This window comes from Sander lucioperca, chromosome 21 (assembly GCF_008315115.2).
Source record: "Sander lucioperca isolate FBNREF2018 chromosome 21, SLUC_FBN_1.2, whole genome shotgun sequence".
Taxonomy (NCBI): Eukaryota; Metazoa; Chordata; class Actinopteri; order Perciformes; family Percidae; genus Sander; species Sander lucioperca.
Window position 1 is genome coordinate 4134242 of NC_050193.1, and position 21244 is coordinate 4155485.

The 21244-nt window shown below is 40.3% G+C and overlaps 1 protein-coding gene across 1 annotated transcript; it reads right to left on the minus strand.

Moving 5' to 3' along the window:
• Positions 1-288: 288 nt before the first annotated feature.
• cavin1a (caveolae associated protein 1a) lies at positions 289-19811 on the minus strand. The gene is made up of 2 exons (XM_031312344.2): positions 18935-19811; positions 289-3450 (listed from the first exon to the last, which is right to left on the minus strand). The coding sequence occupies exons 1-2, from the start codon at positions 19433-19435 to the stop codon at positions 2686-2688; spliced, it is 1266 nt and encodes a 421-aa protein (XP_031168204.1). The 5' UTR covers positions 19436-19811; the 3' UTR covers positions 289-2685.
• Positions 19812-21244: the final 1433 nt, after the last annotated feature.

Consider the following 21244-nt stretch of genomic DNA (forward strand, 5'->3'; position numbering starts at 1 on the left):
AGTCATCTGAGTTACTGGCAGTGTCGACGTCATCAAGAGTTTAATAACACCAGTGCTGTTCAGTATTGACCCCTTTTGATCTTAATCAAAGAGGTTACAAGCTTCCTCTCACTCACAGTAGGTGAACAAATAGAATAAAATATACAAAGTGACACACACACACACACACACACACACACACACACACACACACACACACACACACACACACACACACACACACACACACACACAGTGTAATCAACTATACAAAATGTTCATAAAATTCGAGAAAATATAGGCAGTATATATTATTCCATAAGCTTTTATTAATATTGAAGTGGCAAAAGGTGCCTTAAACACAAAATAAATGGCAAACTTCAGTATTTGAGTATAAATCAATAACACCAAGAGCAATTATGTGTCACATTGTGTTGCAGCATTTTTCTAAATGACAATATCTCTATATGACGTGAGCTGTGCATGATACCTCACGCTTATAGCATGCTGGTTCAGTTTTTTTTAATAACCACTGAGTCAAAACAAGGCAAAAATATACAGTACATGGTTGCAAAAAAACACTTGTGGGGGGCCAGTATCTTACAAATGCTTTAATGTTTAATGTGCAAAACATTGAAGATGTTTTTTGTTTAAAAAAAAATCACTAAAAAGATATAATTATATATTAGCCTATATAAGACTATGATAGTTATATGTCTATGTGATGTCACAGACCTGCAATTGTTTCCTTTGTTTTTTGAAATTTGCACTTGATGTAGACATAGACCTGGAGTTTCACCAATCTATTAGTGTGGGTAGCCTGTATGGTATGCACATACTTACTCTTCACAGTCACACACACACACACACACACACACACACACACACACACACACACACACACTTTGTCCTCACTGTTCTCTATCCTGCTCAGTGCTCTGAGGGAGCACTCTCCTTAATTGCATTCCCCAGCCCATTGATTATTTTAATGGTTCTCCATACTACACAGTGAGCTTCTGCATGCCTGCGCCACATCAAGATCGCACACAGTCTATAGGGACAAAAATGAAAGCCATACATTCACCCTCTCCTTGTCCAGTCTGTATGCTTGCCTTCATGATCAGAAGTGGCAACGATTGAATTCCCAGTTTATAGGCTTAAAAAATTACCATCCAATCACTGTAGCTTCCTTTTATCCTCCACAATCATCTTCTCTAAGTTAAAATAGTCAGACAGTTTTTTTTCATCAGTGTAAACATTTTATAATTCAGAGGAAGTACACAAGATTGCAACAAAAAAACGTTTTGATCCAATCATGATGTTCTGACATTTATTAAAGTGCCATGCCATTCATAACTACTTGGTCATGGCTGTCTCACTGTGACCGCATTTAGAATGACATTTGCATCTCTACATGTTACGTAGTCAGTCTTGTTCTTCAGATCATAATTTTTCTGCCTGCAATTACCTTGAGAAAATGTAATAGGGATGTGCAATTGTACATTGGTGAGCTGTAACCATGGTGATAAAGTCTTTGTCTTCTCCTCTGTGCAGATATGTGCTATGTGGAAGTTGTTGAGTGGGCCTTTCAACATGTCCAGATGCAACTAATGTAGCATGGTTAGTATGCATCAAAATATTACAGTAAATTATGGTCAAGCAAGTTTTCAAGCATGTATTGTAAAGATACCAACTGTGGTGGACTACTGATTCTTTTAAGGCTTCATGATCCTTTGTCTCTGTCTTTTTTTTTGTTATCAATGCTCAAAAAATGTACATACAACATATGACTTGCAGGCTTGTCCTCAAAAAGGTAAAACAATAGGTCTTAAAATAATTGTTCACAACAGTAACTTTAGCCGTTTATTGTGGTGCTATGTGAATGTTTAAATATTCAATCAATCAATTGTGTTTGTCACATGAAATCGTGCAAGGTAAAATTCCAGTGAAATGTTATCCCATTATTTTTGAATTTGTCAGTGTTTTAATGTTCCAAATAATCTATCAGACATTACGCTTCTATTTTCAGTAATTTAGATTATATTGTAACATTTAGCACAATGGCTGAGTGTCTATAGCAGTACATAATTTGCACATCAGGGGTAAAGTTTTTGTAAACTCTTTAGTTGAGGAAGAGATTTTCTTAGTCCATTCCCACTCGTCTCCTCTCCTCCTGTTCTTTATTTCTTCTGTAGACCTATACCTTGCCTACTTGTTTCTTTTTTTGTTTCACTCATGCACATAACATCACTAAAACCATTGATTAAGGTACAAATCCTGCCAACAACTTCCTGTTACATACCTGCTAATGTGCATATCATACAAGGCAAATATTAAATTATACATTACATCTCAATAACAAAGACTATTTAGACTGTTTTTATCCTTGTAGCCACTCAATCTATCAAACCAACAATAAACAGCAAATAGCATAAACATACAAGTCTAGAATAACCAGTAAGCCTGCAGCATGTTTCAAAAGCTTAATTTCTTTTTGTTTTGTTTTTCTTATTTGTATGCTAAAGAGGAGCAAATATGAAAGTCATCCCTGTTGGTTACAATAAAAAGAGAGCCGAAAACAAGAGATGTCATAGATTGTGATCACGTGAAGAAAGACCCTATACACGATTAATATTGTGTCCGTGTGATTAGACTCCATTCCCCTCTTCATCCATTTATCTCTCATTTCACAGCCCTGCAGACACTCTATTCGCTTTGGGCCTTCTTTAGGAGGTCTGGCTCCACCCTGACCAGCTGAGAGTCCTCAGTCACCTGCAACAGGGCCTCCATCTCTGGGCTGTCTACACGTACCAACTCCCCTTCCTCCACCTCTACGTGCACACCCAGCCCGTTCTCCTCGCCCGCTGACTGGCCCTCAGCGTCGGTCACCTCCACCATCTCTGTGTTCTGCACCACCTCCTCCGCACCTTCTCGGAACTTCTTAACATGGAAGGTGAAGGGGGGGACGCGGTACACAGTGGTCTTGGAGCGAGCGTAGATGGTGTGGTCGGGAGTGAGGGACTTCTTCGCCTTCTCTTTGGAGGTCTTCATCTTAGCCCTGCGCTCTATGTTGGGGGTCATGCGGGTCCCGAGCTTTCCCATCTTCTTCTCCAGGTTGTGCTTGGTTTTCTCCAGGTTGTCACGGGTTCTCTGTCTTGTCTTCTCTAGGTTTTCGCGGGTTCTCTGCCTGGTCTTCTCCAAGTTCTCCTTTGTCTTTAATTTGGTCTTCTCCATTTTCTCTTTGGAGAAGGCTTTCTTTATGTTGTCCACTTGCTGCTTGGTGGTGCGTTGGAGGCGCTTGGTACGAGACTCCTCGATAATCTCCTCAATCTCCACCTCCTCATCTGAATTGAGATTGACTGGGAGGCCCTCTTGTCCCTCAGGTATCTGCTCAAGTCCCTCCACGGCTATGCCTTCAACTTCTGTCTCTGCTGTCTTGGATTTGGATGTCTTCGGTGGCTTCACTTTGTCCTGAGGGAACAAAATAGGAAGGATCAGAAAAACAGAAGACTATTAAGCCACAGAAGCATTTTAATAAGGACTCACAAGGAATTGAATCACATTTGGCATTTACTAAAATATTATCAGACATGGTGCTACACTGAGTGTATTTGATTAATGTAAATTATGGCATTTCATTAAATGTCATTGATGTCATGTGAAAATGATGTCATGTGAAAATGATCAGCTTAATTTAATGGCCTTTGGGTGAAAAAGTATTTAGGAAATATGAGCATGATAATTCTCAGATTCATGTGTCATCTAAACATTCAGTGCACACAGCGTTTCACTGCTTGCAGCTGGTGTAGAGTGCCATCTAGTGGTGTCAATCATATGGCAACAATCAAGTGCCATCATGGCTACACCCAGTTATTTTACACTTCAAGCCTTAGAAATATGATACACAGGCTGGTGTGATCACAGGCTACTCTATATCACATCCCTAAAAATGAAACTATAGGGCTTAAAAGAAATTATCTGCAGCTCCACAGTCATATTGAAACTAAAGATGTTACATCTAACCACAGGTGTATTTCCTGCTGTTTTGCTATCATTTCTCTATAAGTACTTTATTGTTACACTTTTATTGTGACTTAAAGGCCTAATTTTCAGTAAAATCTAACAGTAAACAAAGATGGTGATTTTATATTAGATAAAAACATGTCTGGAAAAATGATGTGTTATCTATAAATCATAGATGTTCTTTAATTTATGATGCTGCTTTCACTTCACTGGAAAGACTTGGTGGTTAGTAAAGTTTCAGTTTGGTTTTTATATAATGTACAGCACAACAGTGCAGCAGTTTCACACCTGGTCAAACATGTATAAACCCAGAGGTAGGCCCAAACTATCTGTTCTGCATACAGCAGTAGCTACAGGAAAGTTGCCTAAAGTTGTAAAACCAATTGCCCAAGTTTACACTTCCTCTTTCACCACCTTCCTAGTCTTTTACTTTACCACACTGTGGCCATAATGTTACTGCTGACAGCCACCAATCAATCAGTACTGCAGCAACCACATTTCCATGTTGTGTGGCAAGACACTGACAGTGTGGTACCAGATATCCACACAGGGAGAAGCAGTATTATGCTAACAATGTTAACCCCCTAACAGCATGTCTGTGTCCCCAAGAGGGATTAGACGTCCCACCCTTCTGCACCTTAGTGCCACACCTCACTGCTTCTCTTTGGATCTAATCCACCATCGCCATCTTCATTGACCCTGTAGATACACTCAATGTTGTGACATTGTAATATATATATTTGAACAAGAGTTACTCGGTCATCCGTCCATACTCAGTATAGCAGTATGTAGTTTATAACAGGCAGAAACTGATAGTGATATTTTGTATTGACGCTGCTAATTTACAATTTTAATTGCTTTAAAATGTGGCATATAATACAGAATAGAAGAGTAGAAATGCCTCTAAAACAGAATTTAGACTTTTATGTAATGTAAAATCTTTGGTTAAAATATTTAAGGGTAAGCAGATCTTCTATGCAAATACTTGCAACTTCAGTTATGAAAAATTAAAGAATATGAAAGCATCCTTAGGTGTCTTCACCATATATGAGCATTTCCAGCATGTGAATGGGCTCACAGTGCAGATCATTTTTATATATTAGCAGGTTTGAGTAGAGGGTTCTCAATATGAATTTTAGCCCAAAGCTAAAAGCAAATTTGGTTTGACGTGTTCGTGCTGAAATTGAATTTAGTTTTGTCCAATACTGACACAGTGCAGATATGAGGTCAAGAAATTGTTGTCAGCCCGTTGCCACATGCAAACTGAATCTCCTGCAGAAACAAATATACAGCACGGCTGACTGACAGCTGAGAGCAACACACCAGGAGGTGGCATGTGGCCTAAGTGAGGGATATAAGGTAGTCTGAAGAAGTCTATCGAGACATATCTTGGTTTGTTGCTGTCAATATCAATGTTTTCAAGTAGAATAAAGGTTTAAAAACTGGAGCAAACAACTTAACCAGGGGGGTTTTGTGTTATGTCAATGTGCAATATTTATAGTAAAATTGGATTCCAATGCTGATATCGAACTTCTGAAAGACAAACACCTGTCAGATCATGTGCTCTCTCACATCTCCCATGGGCAGTTCAAATATTGCCATATGATCCTATCATAAAATGAACATTGCCTCCTTATCTGGTGCAGTGTATGGTGTGGGCTTGGCCGACCTGCTCTGGATGGATTTATTTTGGGCTGGCCTTTGCCTCTCTCTGGATTCCATCTACCGTTCTCTGGCTGCCGGCCACTGCAGCGTTCAGTCCTACTCGACAACCCCCACCACACAACGCCCTCCTCTCCCGCACAGCAACAAATAAACACAGCGCTCTGTCACCATGGCAACCACCTGCTCATGTTGTCTCTGGTGGACGGTACAGTTTAGCTGCATAAACAGCTGACATCTCTACAACAATGCAGCAACATGAGTGTATTACAATTAAATAAAAATATATACTGCACCTGTTTTGCAGACATGCACACAGAGCAAAGTGAGGCTGAGCTGCAATCATAACATTAATGAGAGATTTGAGATATTTTCGAGCACATAATAAAGCCACATGCACATGAGCACGTAACCCTACCACAAAGTCCTGAAATGTGATCAGAACTTTGTGAAGAGAGATAAACCCACACACAGTAAACATGTGTACTCACAGTGACATAAAGTTGGCTACATAAAAAATACTTAAAAGCTGTCTAAGTGGCTGTTCTAGTGATGTCATACGAGCCTGGCAAAACTTGTTTGCTGCTGTGGGGTGAGTTTGGCTGGTGGGCTAAAATTGAAAGCCAGGGTGTTGATCTTACATTTAAAATATACATAGGTGCATCTTTTGTGTTCAACAGCCCTTAGGAAAGACAGCCTCTGTCTATAAATACATACAATTCACAAGTTTGCATTAGTATAAGTAATCATGCTGTGAGTACACCCACCCTCACACACAGATTTTTTTTCCCATCAAACTGTCAGCCAACAAAAAAACAGCATCCTAGGAACAGCTGAGGTCATACATAACAGTGAAACTACAACATGATCCAGGATCCAGGTCAGCTCCATACCTCACTAAAGCTATGTACAGCTAAATCCAGACTTTCACTGTCCAATTTGCTAATGCATCTAGAAACTCCTTGAACCTTAAAATTGATGGAAAACAAAGCACACTGTGGCAAAGGATTTTCATACAGAACTTACTCAAGGATTTTTGTTTGAGACAAACAAGACTTTAAAGGTCTTGTTTGGTGGATTGAACAGGTTTTTCAATCATGAACTTGTAAAGCTGTAATCTTTTGATCCATGGAAATGTACTTATTGGCCAACATTTTCGCCAACACCAATATATCAGCCGATTTATGGGTCTAGCTCTATTAGAGTTATATTTTAGTCACAATCTTTAAATGTTTCAATCTTTTATTAAACTTCCCAGAGAAAAAAAACACAGAGACTTTGCATGTTGGCACATTTTGTTGTTTACATTCTGAAAACTTGACTCAGCCCACTGTTTCTGTGGAAATTGTGATAACATTAGCAAACCCTGTTTGGGTTTCGTGATTACAAAGCAGGAGACTGGGAGCTTGAGGAAGACGAAATAAAGTCCATTAGTGTCCCTGCGTTACGTTCCACTCGCTTCCTACTTACCAGCAACGGAAAAGTCGGTGCTCTGTGTGTATTATTACTGAAAGGTGCCAGGGGAATGGTGACTGAGTGTATGTGTGCTCTCCTCAATGAGAAGGAGGTCTGTTGCTAATGTTTCTTTCCTCCAAGAGTGGCGTGCACATAACTCATGGAAACTTGCCGCTCTGTGTGTGTGTGTGTGTGTGTGTGTGTGTGTGTGTGTGTGTGTGTGTGTGTGATTTGCTCGGATAAGCCAACAACTGTCTGAGCCGTCTTTCAGAAGAAGGCACAACTCAGGAGATGCAATTAAAAAGTCCTAGCAGACTGAGGGGAAATATTTTAGTTAGGAGCTAAGACTGCTACCTATCGAGGAAAAACAAGTGAGACAGAAATGTTGAAACAGACCGGTAAGATCTGTGATAGTTCAGCAGTGCCTCCTGCTTTGGTGAATTTTCTCAACCTGTGGTGACAATTATGTAATCCTTATTGATAATCTTAAATTGATGGTGTTCATGTAACAACAGCAAAGCTTGTCATTGTCTAAATATTATCAGCAAAATGTGACTCATACCGGGGCTCTGGGATAATTTAACCACTGACTGTTACCATGGACGACGGAGCAAACAGCACTCTACGGAGACCCCAGCAGCTCTGACTAAAGCTGCTGGCGTTTCTCCATCAACCTCTCTGTCTCTCTATCTGCTGTTACTGTACAAGACCTGCACTAATCCACCTGCTCCAATATTCCTATTTTATTTAAAATATTTTGTCACCTACAATGATGTAAACGATTAGTAATGTTAATAAAATAATACATTGTCTGTGTCTGTGTCATATGTGAAGGATTATTACAAGTCAGATTGCCTGTCAATCAAAAATGTATGCTAAGTTGGCTGTGCAGGGTTCAATTTAAATATGCAATTATTTAGCAAACATTGCACTAAGATCTATAACTGTTACCTAAAATACATGTTATAGGCCTATATGAATTAATTCATCTAAATTAAATATCTATCTACATTTTAAGTACTTTTCTCTTTTTGGGGGGACTCTATGCAGGACACACACACACACACACACACACACACACACACACACACACACACACACACACACCACAGAGTGTTATACATTCGATCTCATATAGTACAACAGACAGCAAATGTACTGTGTATAAAATGACACCTGTCCAATCCCATTATGTTACACCAACCCTTAGTCCTTAGTGCGGCCTCTTCCTAAATCTTTACATTTTGTCAGCTTTAAAGTGTGTCTTTATATAAGCAAAGAGAAACATAGCTCTGGCTTTGAGATGTTTTTGGTCACTGCTAAAACAAAGAAGATGAGAGAAAGAGATAAGCAGAGGAAGAAAAGCTTGACTTTAAAGGAATATTTAGACATTTTGATTCAACAATACACTTATTTGCCTTCTTGTCGAAAGTTAGATAAGAATATGAATATCCCACCTATCTGTGTGGAACATGTGCTACTGTTGCTTAGCTTAACACAAAGATTTGAAAAAGGGAAACAGCGAGCCTGGCTCTATCCAAAGGCAAGAAATCCAACTAGCCCTACCGGCACCTCTAAAGTTTACTAATTCACATGTTATATCACACACACACACACACACACACACACACACACACACACACACACACACACACACACACACACACACACACACACACACACACAAGAAGGTTAGAAAGAGCAGCAAGATTGACTTCTGTTTAGATGGCAAATTCATGCACATCAACATCATCATTCATGCTCCTGATTCAACTAAATGCATGCAGACACTTAGCAACTAGCTCGCTTATAGATAAACACACACATGGACACACACACCATTCCTTTTGAGGCAGTGCGATGAAAGGCCTCTCTGGTGAGTCACAGCAGCAGCTGTCTGATCCTGTCCAGTCCTTGCAGCTGTGCACTTAGCTTTCACAATGAGTGATATCACTGACCCTTGTGCCCATCCAGGATGGGAGAAGGCCAAGTGAGAGATTGACATGAAACAGAGGTGGAGGTTCACGTGTAAGAGCCCTGCAGAGGCCTGAATCGCGATTCTTTGATCCCTACAGAGTGCTCGGGGGCTAAAATAAGAACGCTAATGTACTCTGGTCATTAATATTGATGCCTCCCACGCTCTCCTAAATAAGGCTCAAACAATTCACAGAGGACTGGTCCAGCCACCTGCTACCTCAGGCATTTTGGGGTGACTCTTATGACTGAGGGCACAATGCAAATTCTGTTTCATGAAGCTCTCTTATCCCATTTTAGAACAACCCACTCTGATGGTGCCACATTTAAGCGTCCTGTGGGTAATGGAAATATTAGAAACCAATCCCACTAGGTCTATAGACAAGAGAGGGGCTCTGTGTACCACGTAGCCAACACAGCAATGTCATGTTACAGTGCACAGCACAGGAAGGGAGGTCTTTGGTTTTTCTGTCACAGTGATTTGTGATTTCACACACAGGGAGCTGAAGGGGGAAGCCCTTTTCCACAGCTCAGCCTTTCCACATCCACGCCTCTGAGACCAATGGAATCCCAGGGTTAATCCCATGCAAAGATGGAAATGTATTTTTCCATTTTACGTCTCTGTGTGATCTGGCAGCTACAGTGCTGGAATATGTTATATAACCATCCCTCGCTCTGTATAACACAGAAGGGCTAGTCAGCCAAATTGAACAATTAATGTTCTTTGAAGATTGAAACTAGTTTAGGCACAAACATAAATTTGCTGCAGTAAGCATGAAGATTATTTTTATTATTTCAATATTTTATTTAAGAGAAAGAAGGTATTCATTGTTCATATTACCACTTACAGGATAATGTGACGTGTGGATCAAGTGAGGGCATGAATAAGCTGCCAACTTAAACAGTACTGGGCCCAGCTATAGGAAACTATAACTACTGAATTACATGAGGCCAATTTAATGATTAATGACAAATAACTCCTGGAAAATGACAGCTGGAGGTACAAGAAGGAAGGCAACCAGCCAATAACCCACACTGCTTTGCTTTGTTCTGAATAGAGCTGTTGTTTGTGTGATACTGAATAAAGCCACTGGGACATTGTAAATGGAAAAACTGACTGCTGTACAGCCTTTATTCTCTCTTTGTTGAGCAGGTGTGCACCATTTTTAATCTAACATGAGCTACTGTCTGAGCTGTCTTGGTATTAACTTGCACTGAGACAATCCCTTGTTATTTTTAACATATCTTTTGTGGGATTAATAATGTGAAATGCTAACAATATTTTCCAAAACTTTGAATGAATACCTCCTTCCCTTAGAAAATGTGTAGTATACTTTATAAACAAAATTGTGTATTTGAAGAAATAAAAAAGGTGAATATGTTTCACCTTCAAAGTTTGCCTCTCACAATGATAACATATTTGGAGTACAATTTCTATTATTTAGATTTATCTTCCTAAACATCCATGTGCATGCAAAATCTAATCCCAAGGGTACCCAAAACCTGGCACACTCCTAGTGACGGACTATAACTCACATACCAGTGACAAGAACAGCAAACCGCTCCACAGCAGTGGAAAATACAGGCCACCACCAGGATCCAGGGTAACCTGACTGTTGCACTTCATACTGAAGGTTTGAACATACCAGACTTTGCTTTCACACGCAATCTCCTAGGTTACAGCAATAACAGTTTCTTATATTAATAGTGAATGTATGGATGCTGCTTTAACAGCAACTTTTTGTGTTACTAAAATAAAGAAATGCTTTAAAAAGGACGTCTAGATTTTAGTTTTTATTTTTATTTGCAGAAGTTTTGAGTATTGGTATTTAATATATTTTTTATATATTTAATATAACCAATTAATGGTTATATCTGGAAATAAGCCCACACAAACACATATATAATGCAATTAATCAATCAGTTGGTGGTGCTGATTGCTAAATTCGGACCCACTCAATGAAACAAGACACTACGCCATTCCATTGCATTGCTGCTGCTGTATTTATAATCAACATACACTGTAGCAGTTTCCCTTAATACACTAACTTAGATAATTCGCCAACTCTTTATTTTGGCTGCGGCCTTGTAGGTGAAGGGTGTGCCTACACATCTTGGAATAAATAGCATGGAGGGCATGAGCAGCTTCCACCGAGTTGTGATGTGGTATGAGGACACATTTCTGATAGCTGGCCAAGATGACAACTACAACTGTTCAAAGCGAGGGTTGACCTGATTGGTCTCCCGGCTGGTGAATCCTGTCTGCTGCTGTGGGATGGGGATGTTTGGTGAGACAGAAAGGCAGCTGGGGCCTGAGATCAGGTCAGTGTTCGCTTGTGGACCAGGAAAAACATCTCACAAACACATCTGGATTGATTACAGTAATACTGTAAAGTGCTGCACAAATATAGGTGTAAGCACAATAGTACACAATAAATGCAAGGATTGATTGTAAAAGCAAAAAAAATATGATGTGCAGCAAAAACTCATACTTTGTGTCCCTCCCTAAATAACTCAACAACATACACATGTGTTGGGACAGCATGGATCCTCTTTCTGCTGTACCAACTGTATATCCTAATGACAGGAGCACAGGAAAGGCTACAGTAACACTATCAGCTAATCCACCTCCTATATCCCAGACACACACACACACGCACACACACACACACACACACACACACACACACACACACACACACACACACACACACACCACAGTGTTGTACATTTGATCTGATATGGTACAACAGAGAGCAAATGTACTGTATATACAATTACACCTGTCCAATCCAATTATGTTACACCAACCCTTAGTCCTTAGTGCGGCCTCTTCCTAAATCTTTACATTTTGTCAGCTTTAAAGTGTGTCTTTATATAAGCAAAGAGAAACATAGCTCTGGCTTTGAGATGTTTTTGGTCACTGCTAAAACAAAGAAGATGAGAGAAAGAGATAAGCAGAGGAAGAAAAGCTTGACTTTAAAGGAATAGTTAGACATTTTGATTCAACAATACACTTATTTGCCTTCTTGTCGAGAGTTAGATAAGAATATGAATATCCCACCTATCTGTGCGGAACATGTGCTACTGTTGCTTAGCTTAACACAAAGATTTGAAAAAGGGAAACAGCGAGCCTGGCTCTATCCAAAGGCAAGAAATCCAACTAGTCCTACCGGCACCTCTAAAGTTTACTAATTCACATGTTATATCTAGTTAGTTTGATCAGTACAAAAACTGGTACATTTCTTGACTGGGCACAATAAATAGTCCAGGAACAAGTAATTTTTGCACTTTGGTTGTTGTGCGGATTAAACAAACAGGACTAAAGGTTTATTGTGGTTCATTTAGAGCTGCTGGTGGGCAAACTTTTTGCCTTTGGACAGAAACAGGCCTGCTGTTTTCACCATGTATCCTGTCTGTTAGCTAATAAGCTAACAGATTGATGGCTGTGGCCTCATATTTAGCGCACGAACCAACATGAGTGTGGTGTCAATCATCTCGTGTAACTCTTTGCAGAAAAGTGAAAGTAAATGTTGAACTTCTTCTTCGGGACAGGTGTCTTAAGAATTTAAATCACATTAAGACTATATTGTGCCTCATTAGTGTTAATAGTTTATCATGGGTATTGTTTTTTTTTCTTCATAATAGTACATACTGTATGTGACTTTTTTGTGATGTACTGTACAGGTATGTCATAGTGTTGCAACCCGCAACCCCATTAACTACTGGACACCGAGCACTGGAACTCCGAACTGGCTCGACATGGTAGCTGACATGCAATAGTGAAATGTGGAGCCTGCCAGATATCTTTAACCGAGCCCGGGAAACAGAGAGGAGAGACGGGAAGAGGACAACATTGTGTACAAGTGCTGTAGCAAATACTGAATGAGCTGTGCCCATGGTTCTGGATGAGATGTCTGCGTTTGCGTAGAAGGGGCTAAATTGACAGAGGGAGAGACACTGAGGAGAGAGAAAAACAAATGTACATGTTGGCAGGAGAGGCACAGAGATGCCAGCGGGATGAATCACAACACTAACTTAGTGCTGCTGGTTGAGTGCTTTTTGGTTGGTTACAAGGGATTGGCTAAGTGTCCTCTTTGTAATGAGATCTAACTTAATGCCTGTAAACAAAGATTCTGAAAGATCAAGTGGCCAAAAAAGCCTTGGCTTTATCAGAATGTCTAGAGTAAGTGGAATAGAGATATTACGTAGTCTGGGCAGGGTTAAAAGCTATTAAAGAAAAGTGGGCTGGGGCTGGTGGCAAGGCTTGTTGGCTGTGATCTGAGGAAGGAAGGTCTGCGAGGCTGGCCTGGAATAAGTAGACTGTAACTGAGAAGTCTTACATCTCCATGATGGAGTTGACCAAATGGCTATCACTGTGTTTGAGCTGCAGCCAAACACACCCTCATTCTGGACCCACATCAGTCCTGTCTCACACTCTCTATCACATTGCATAAACTAGATTCATCTACATAATTAAATAGATAATGTGCATTATGTCATTATCATTAGTATTAGATGTCTATCTAATTAAAGCACATATTTACAAAGCATGTAAATACACATGATTATGACATTCAAAGGGGAACTCCACCAATTTTACACATCAAAGTTAGTTTGCAGGTCTTGGGAAGTACAACTGCATATGTGAAAAAAGTTGTAAAAAGCCTTTTGTGGCTCCAGAGGGAGGTGCACAAAATCTAACAAATTTTCCTCAATTGATGTCACTTGAGTCAGCATCGGTTGAAAAATACAAATTTGAAAATGAAAAAAAAAAATCTGGGGGTGTGGAGTTAGAAAGAAATGAGTTAACCAGCCCACTGTAGCTCCTCATCTCTGCTTGAGGCTAACGGCTTGAGGCTACATTAGCTGCTACTCGCATAACACTCGGAATCTCCGACTGAACAGTCGGTGGACGAGTTGCATTTTGGGAAACGTAGGCACCAGGTTTTCCCTCTGCCCAATGGAGTGTGGCTTTTCTTTGAATGGAAAGAATCAGCATGCAGCCTGCTCCATCTGCCTATATTGGTGACCTTAGGAGGGTGTTGACAGAACCTGAGTGCTCTGTTGTCAGTTGTAATATTTGTAAAGGTGTGCTAGGAGGACTACTTTCACAAAGAAAACTCCCTCTTTCATACAAGTCTCCTATTGGGACATGTGGAGGGCTGAGCTGAGATGGAGCTAGAGCCCACTGAGGTTTTTTAGCCAACAACAGCTTCAGCTAGCTGAAGGCCAAGACAATTGCTGGACATAAATGTGCCTGGTCTGTCTGAGGATGAGCAGGAGGCTCAGCTATTAGGGCAAGGTATCACCACTATGGCAGCTGTCTGGTTTCTCCTACCGTCAGGCAGCTGAGAAACTGGAAAGTTATGACTATTACTAAAACTATTTCAATAATTGATTTGAAGAACTGTTTTAGTTATCTTTTAAATGTGTAACAGAGGCAAACACCTGTTAGGCTTGCACAACTTTCTTATTGCTGGAATATGAAGTTACAGACCAAGTACAGAGTGTGGACTGGTAGTTGGAGAGGTTCCAGTTCACCTTCAGGACACTGCCAAAATGCCCTTGAGCAAGCACCACACCCCCAACTGCTTGGGGTGCCTGTCCATGGGCAGCCCCCTTGCTCTGACACCTCTCCATTTAAAGCATGTGTATAGGTCCTGTTTGCAGGTGTGTGTATGTTGGGCCTGTTTGTGTGTGGGTGTAATGTGTAAAAACAGTTCAAAATTGAATTTCTACAGAAACAGAAAGGCCGCTAGATGGACATTTACAACATTTCTTCAAGATTATATTTTGCCATTTTAGGCCTTGATTTGTGTAGGACAGCTTAGACTTGAAAGGGGAGAATGATATGCAGCAAAGGACCGCAGGTTGGAGTCGAACATGCGGCCGCCTCGTCGAGGAGTAAACCTCTATTATGTGGGCGCCCGCTCTACCAGTTGAGCTAACCAGGCGCCCATCATTTACACATTTCTAATCATTATATTACAAACATCCTGAGGCTTCGATGAGAAATCCACAATATTATCTATAAACAGCTTAGGTTTATTCTCGACAGCTGCTGCTATTAGAAAACATTAGAGCAGGAAATTAGACTTAAGGCGTGAGGCTGAACTAATATAGTCCAATGCCTGGCAATATGAGACTAACAGGAAATAAGGAAATAAACGTGGACTCATATAGAAATGGAAAGACACTTGCTTTATATAAGACAGTAATAGACAGTACAGTCAGAGCACAGAAATGCAGGGAGGGTGTGAAAGCAGGGCTCCATTGGATGATTGATCATTTGCGAACCACAGAGCTCTGATGACAGGCTGATTGTGCCTGGTGCAGCAGAAGGACCCTCAGCTGCTGTAAGGTCAACTGCAGTAAGGGTTTGCTGTTTTAAAACTCCAGAAAGACACCACGTAATGAGCAAGGAAATGTGCAGCAGTTGTAAAGGTACATTTCAAATTCTAAAGTCCCAAAATGTAAGTGCCACCCTTTAATGACTAAAGTAAAGTATCACAATTGTGGTTCGAATAAGGAATTTATTTGACCACAGCAACACCTTTGTTCTGGCATCATTGAAATATAGACAGAGTTAAAAAAAATATTATGATACATATCTGAGATGCAGTGCTGGAATGCAACTAAGTACTACTGAGGTACTTTACTTGAGTGTTCCCATTTTTATTCTACTTTATACTTCCACTCCACTACAGTTTGGAGGCAAATATTGCTCTTTTCACTCCTCCACATGTATTTGACATCTTAAATTACTTAGATTCAGCATATTAATATAAAACATAATCAACTAATACATTATGAGGAATTATTAAAGATTAAGCTACCCAGCAATATATAAAGTAGTTAAAATTAGATCCACCTTTACCAGCTGCAACTTTAGCGATGCTAACAAATTGACGTGTCAGTTATTATTATCCAATAATATAATCAAATATATATTATTCTGAAATGAGCCATTCTGCATAATAATGTTTTTAATGCTAATACTTTTGTACTTTTACTGAAGTGAAGTTAAAAAAAAACTATAACAGTATAATGCAACACAGTATTTTTACACTTTAGTATTGCTACTTCTACATAAGTAAAATTCTGTATACTGCCACTGCTATATATGCAATGTACATTTGGTAAATATGTCTTCATCACCACACCCTGCTGTTGTCAGGGGATCCCATGTACCACCATCATTGCAGGTTTAATTATAAAGCAACACTGTCAAAGTATTTACAGGCTAAAAAATCCTCAAGTATGTGTCTATTCTCAGAGTGCAGAGACAGAGTGACAGGAGAGGAAAAATACGGAACCTACAGTTAAAGCTAGTATCAGTTTAACAATAAAGGTAATGCTGTGACGATGTCTAGCCTCACTTGACATTTACTCTGTGAGTGAAAGACAATATTAGTGCCCTACCCTAAAGTAACCTTACCATTAACCTCTAATCCTAACCCTGATCTCATCCTTAACTTCATTTTAAACATATCCTACTCTAACACATTAACACACAAACAGACGGTGGAAAGTGGTGAAACATGACTGAGAGCCAGTGTTGATTTGCAATGCTGCCAATATCTGACCAGCCTTTATGTCAGTTAATTAAACTGGACACGGTGCAGCCATCCTCTGGCAATAAATAGATTGTGGGAGCCCAAAACAGATAATGCAACATGGAAGCTACAGCTCTTACAACCGCTTTGAAACATGACGAGGACTTAGTTTAGACAGTGTTAAGAGCATTACGGTTGAGATAACACTAACAGGAAATGACTGAATGTCTGATAAAACACAATCAAAAGTCACAAGTTTTACATCCTTTTTGTACAGTGTCCTACACTGACAATTGCACACAAACATGCAGTTAAAATGGCTTCCAGTAGACCAGGCAATACTGTCACAAACAGCAGGAGGCACCTGCTTTGCAGAGTAATTTATTAAGGACTAGTGTGATTGGATTTCTGCTACATGCCAATAGTGTAACCTGCTCCCATAGTGCACATCCCAGGAGGAGGAGGTGAAAAGGTTTGCCTGCCAATATGGATCCTGAAGTAAGCTCTACTACGAGAGGCGTGCAACTCTCAGATTCACTGTTACTAATGGTTTTTAAAGAAAGTATTCTCCCTTTTCCAGCTAGCAAATTGCGAGGTTATGATGCGATGTGCATAAGGTAACTACTACTGAAATTTTCCTGAGCTGTCAGTTGATTTATGGTTTATAGACAAATTCCAGATCGAAGGACACAAGACCTAAATGCTGCATTTTTACCAGCCAGACATGACAGCAGTGTCCTGCTAAAAAAAAAAAGGAAAAAAAGAGTTGCTCATCTAGTTTCAAATGTACATCAGTCAGTCACACTCTCACACATGCATTCATATTGTGTCCTTTGTGTTATTTTCTATTACAGATGGTCTGATACCATTTTTTGCTTCCCGATACTGATTCTGATACCCTGAACTTGCGTATCGGCCAATACACAGTACCAATCCGATACCAGTGTGTCATATATTTTATTATGTTTTAACAACTGTATACTACTATCCCTGTATGGATGTGATATGATTTCTATCTTTGTTGTCGGTCTGGCTCAGGTTAAACTCTTTGTGAAACATGAACAAACACAAACAATGAACGCCACTGAACTTTCTTTTATTATCCAGTTTGACAGTCAGTTATAACGGAAAAAGAACATAAATAAACTACTTTAACATAGATTTTCTTTAGGGCTTTATTATGTGGTATCGTATCGGTGCATAAACTCCAGTACTTCCCGATACCGATACCAGTGTTTTAGACAGTATCGGAGGCAATTCGGTATTGGAACGTCCCTAATTTCTATATTCTATCTCCTTTTCTTTTCAAGATGTTCACGGTCCCAACCGTTTGAGAAGCTATCATGCTCCCTAAAATAAATTTGCCCCTGTCCTAATACTCACACTTGTGTTCTCAGGTATTAAAGTGCAGGTTCGTGCAACATGGATGTCAGTGTGTCCCACTTCTGAGAAATCTTTGTACTAAAAACTACATCTTCATCTTACATGGCAGCACTCTGCCAACTATCTACCCTCTGAGCACTCAGAGGTGGGGCGTTGGTTCTGTCTCAAGTAGCTCTTCATGCCTGTGCTTATAGGCCTTTTTATTTAGTCCAGTGGACTAGTCTTTATATAGTTTTATTGGGTAATCATGAAGTCCTGTGGAGTGGGAGAGGTCACACTCTGCCTTTGTTTTTCCATGGAAGCTGCTAGTATTCCCTTCATAGGTAAGAAGAGGAATCCACATTTCATTGAGCGTGAATACAAACCATACAACAGCTTCTAAATAGTGCACTGCAGTGTCTGATTGTTCGTAAACATTACAGCCTCATTTAAGTTTGAGGAAAAAGCGATTCAGACATTTATGTCATGGAAACCACTGAGCCAAAGCTTTGGCCAGGATCCTCTATCCTGAGAAACTACAGAACATTTCCACTAACAGGGGTCAACTCAAGCCACAGTGTGACTCTAACTGTCTCTGGTGAGATGATGTCTAAAGGTTGCTCTGATGGTTTGATAGCTTTTCAGGTGCATTTCACACTCCTCTCCCAACTTTCCTTTGCGCAGTGGGGAATGCAACACATGTACTGTGAGTGTAACTTTAACAGGCACATGTAAAGCATTACCACAACATTCTCAAACAAAGATAGTTCGCTACGTAGTCCACCCTGTGATAGAAATAGTAAAAAAACAAGCTCACTCACACACACACACACACACACACACACACACACACACACACACACACACACACACACACACACACACACACACACACACACACTGTAACCCTCACTATTCACCTGGTAGATGAGGACTTTGAAGTTGCGTCTCTTGAGCAGCTCGTTCTCATTGCTCTCCAGCCTCTTGATCTGGCCTGCCTGCTTCTCCAGGTTGCTCCGCACCGTCTTGACGTTGACGCTGACCTTGCGTACCTTTTCCAGCATTTTGTTGACAGTGTTGGCTGTGCCAGTGTGGTTCTTTGACAACTTAGCCAGCTCCCCTTGGATGGTTGACACTGACTTCTCCATGGCCTCCTGTCGGGCCTCGAGCCCATTCTGGGTCTGCTGGATTTGGTCTACTACCCCGATAATCTTGTCGAGCAGAGACAGAACCATGACCCCGTTCATCTGCGCTTCACTCTTGCCTCCAGGGCCAGTTGCCAGCACCATGTCCACCCCCTCAAGAGGTTCATCATCATCTACTGCTGGCTCTGTGGCAGCACCCACCAGAGCTACCTCATCATCATCAAAAGGCACTTCTGCTAGGGCTGCGTGCTCCTTCTTGACATCTGTATCAGCCATGGCTGTCAACTCCAAATACAAACCGCCTGCACACTCACTACAGATACAAACACACTACTGTAAAAACAACCTGCAGGAGCCACGCTGCACCAAACTCAGTCCCTAATCCTTTTCTCTTTTCTTTAAGACAACTTTCTCAACTACTTGTTTGCCTCTTCCTAGTCTACTTTACGCTTAAACTTTCTCTTTACCCTCAGTCTCACACTCTCAGCCTTCTCTGTCTCTCTGCCTCTGCTCTGGGATGCCAGCCAGCCAAGGGGAGTAGGGCCTCTCACAGCTGAGGCATGCGTGCCCTGACTCAAATGCCTCTGCTCCCTGTGAAACCACCCAGTCAAAGTTTTCCCTTCTTCAACCGGCCCCACACCCCCAGCTCCCCCTGCTGCCGGGCTCCACCCAATCTGTCCCCAAGCACAGGGCAGCATATCTCCACCAGACTCCACCTCTTATGGTGACACACTCACTCAATCAGTTCATACTAAAGACTGAAAAGTGACAATTAACTCTGAAATGTGACTCTGAATTTGGGTTTACTCTGTATGTCATATGTGTTGATTGTCAATCAACACACAAAGACAAAACTGCCATCTGGATATACAATTGGTATTAAAATCTGTATTATTCCAACTGAAGAATGTGGGGTTGTTCTCATTGTGACCACTAGAGTTATAAATATGATCTTTTTTAAAAAATGAATTCCCGATTGCTTCAGTTTGGTCAGTTTATTGAAAGTATTCACCAGAAGTATTAGTAAGTAAGTAGTAATTTATTTATTAAACCTTTATTTATTATTTATTGTAAGTCGATTGAGAACAATTTCTCATTTGCAACAATTCGCACAGTTACACATCCATAGCTGCCCAGTACAACCACAGTCTGATCTGCTAGCCGCTGAGCAGCTCCACTGGAGCGGTTAGGGTTAAGGAACATCTAAGCATGAACATCTTTCAGGCAACGTTAGTCTATCTCCACCTTAATTTTACTGTCTGTAGTCTCCACATCAGAAATCCGTTTTTTAAAACTGCTCTTTATGATACAATTATTTGTATTTATTTATTATTGTACACTGCATTTAATTCAAACATTTGTTAGATGAAAACAATTATTTTGTGTGCTTAAACGATGGAAATAAAACAAGGAAAGATGTTAGTACCAGAAAGGAATCTGTAATTGATCTTACACTGGGTCCCAATAATATTGCACTAATATGTGATTTGAAGGTGTACCAAGAAGGAACCATAATGAAATAGTCTTATGCAAAGTAAATATTTCTACATCACAGAAAACAAGGCACGGGAAATCATGGATATTAGATTTGTTATAATAAGGACATAACACAAGGTATAATATCAGCTGCATTAGAGTCAATTCTTAAAAGTAAAGGCAAAAAAAGCGAGTCAGTACCATGGTGGGATGACACTTATGAATGGGATGAAATAAAGTATTACTAATGAAAAGAACACATCATTTACAGCATTCAGCAGACAGAGAGAAAACTAAATCTGAAAACATGGAGGCACATAGCATTGGAGATGAACACATTCTCCCATTTAGCATGGGAGAATTAAAGAACGCTAATTCATGAAAAATAGACAGCTGAGCATATTTTTGTAACATACTAAAAATATACAACAGAGAGACAATGACGATGATCACACGATAATCGAAAAATGAGCTAATTGAGACCAGTCTAAAATGTACATTAGACTGCGGAGGGCAGGCTATTTATGTCATGGAAACCACCGAGCCGAAGCTTTGGCCAGGATCCTCCATCCTCCTACATCGACTAATTATTCATAATAATAATAATAA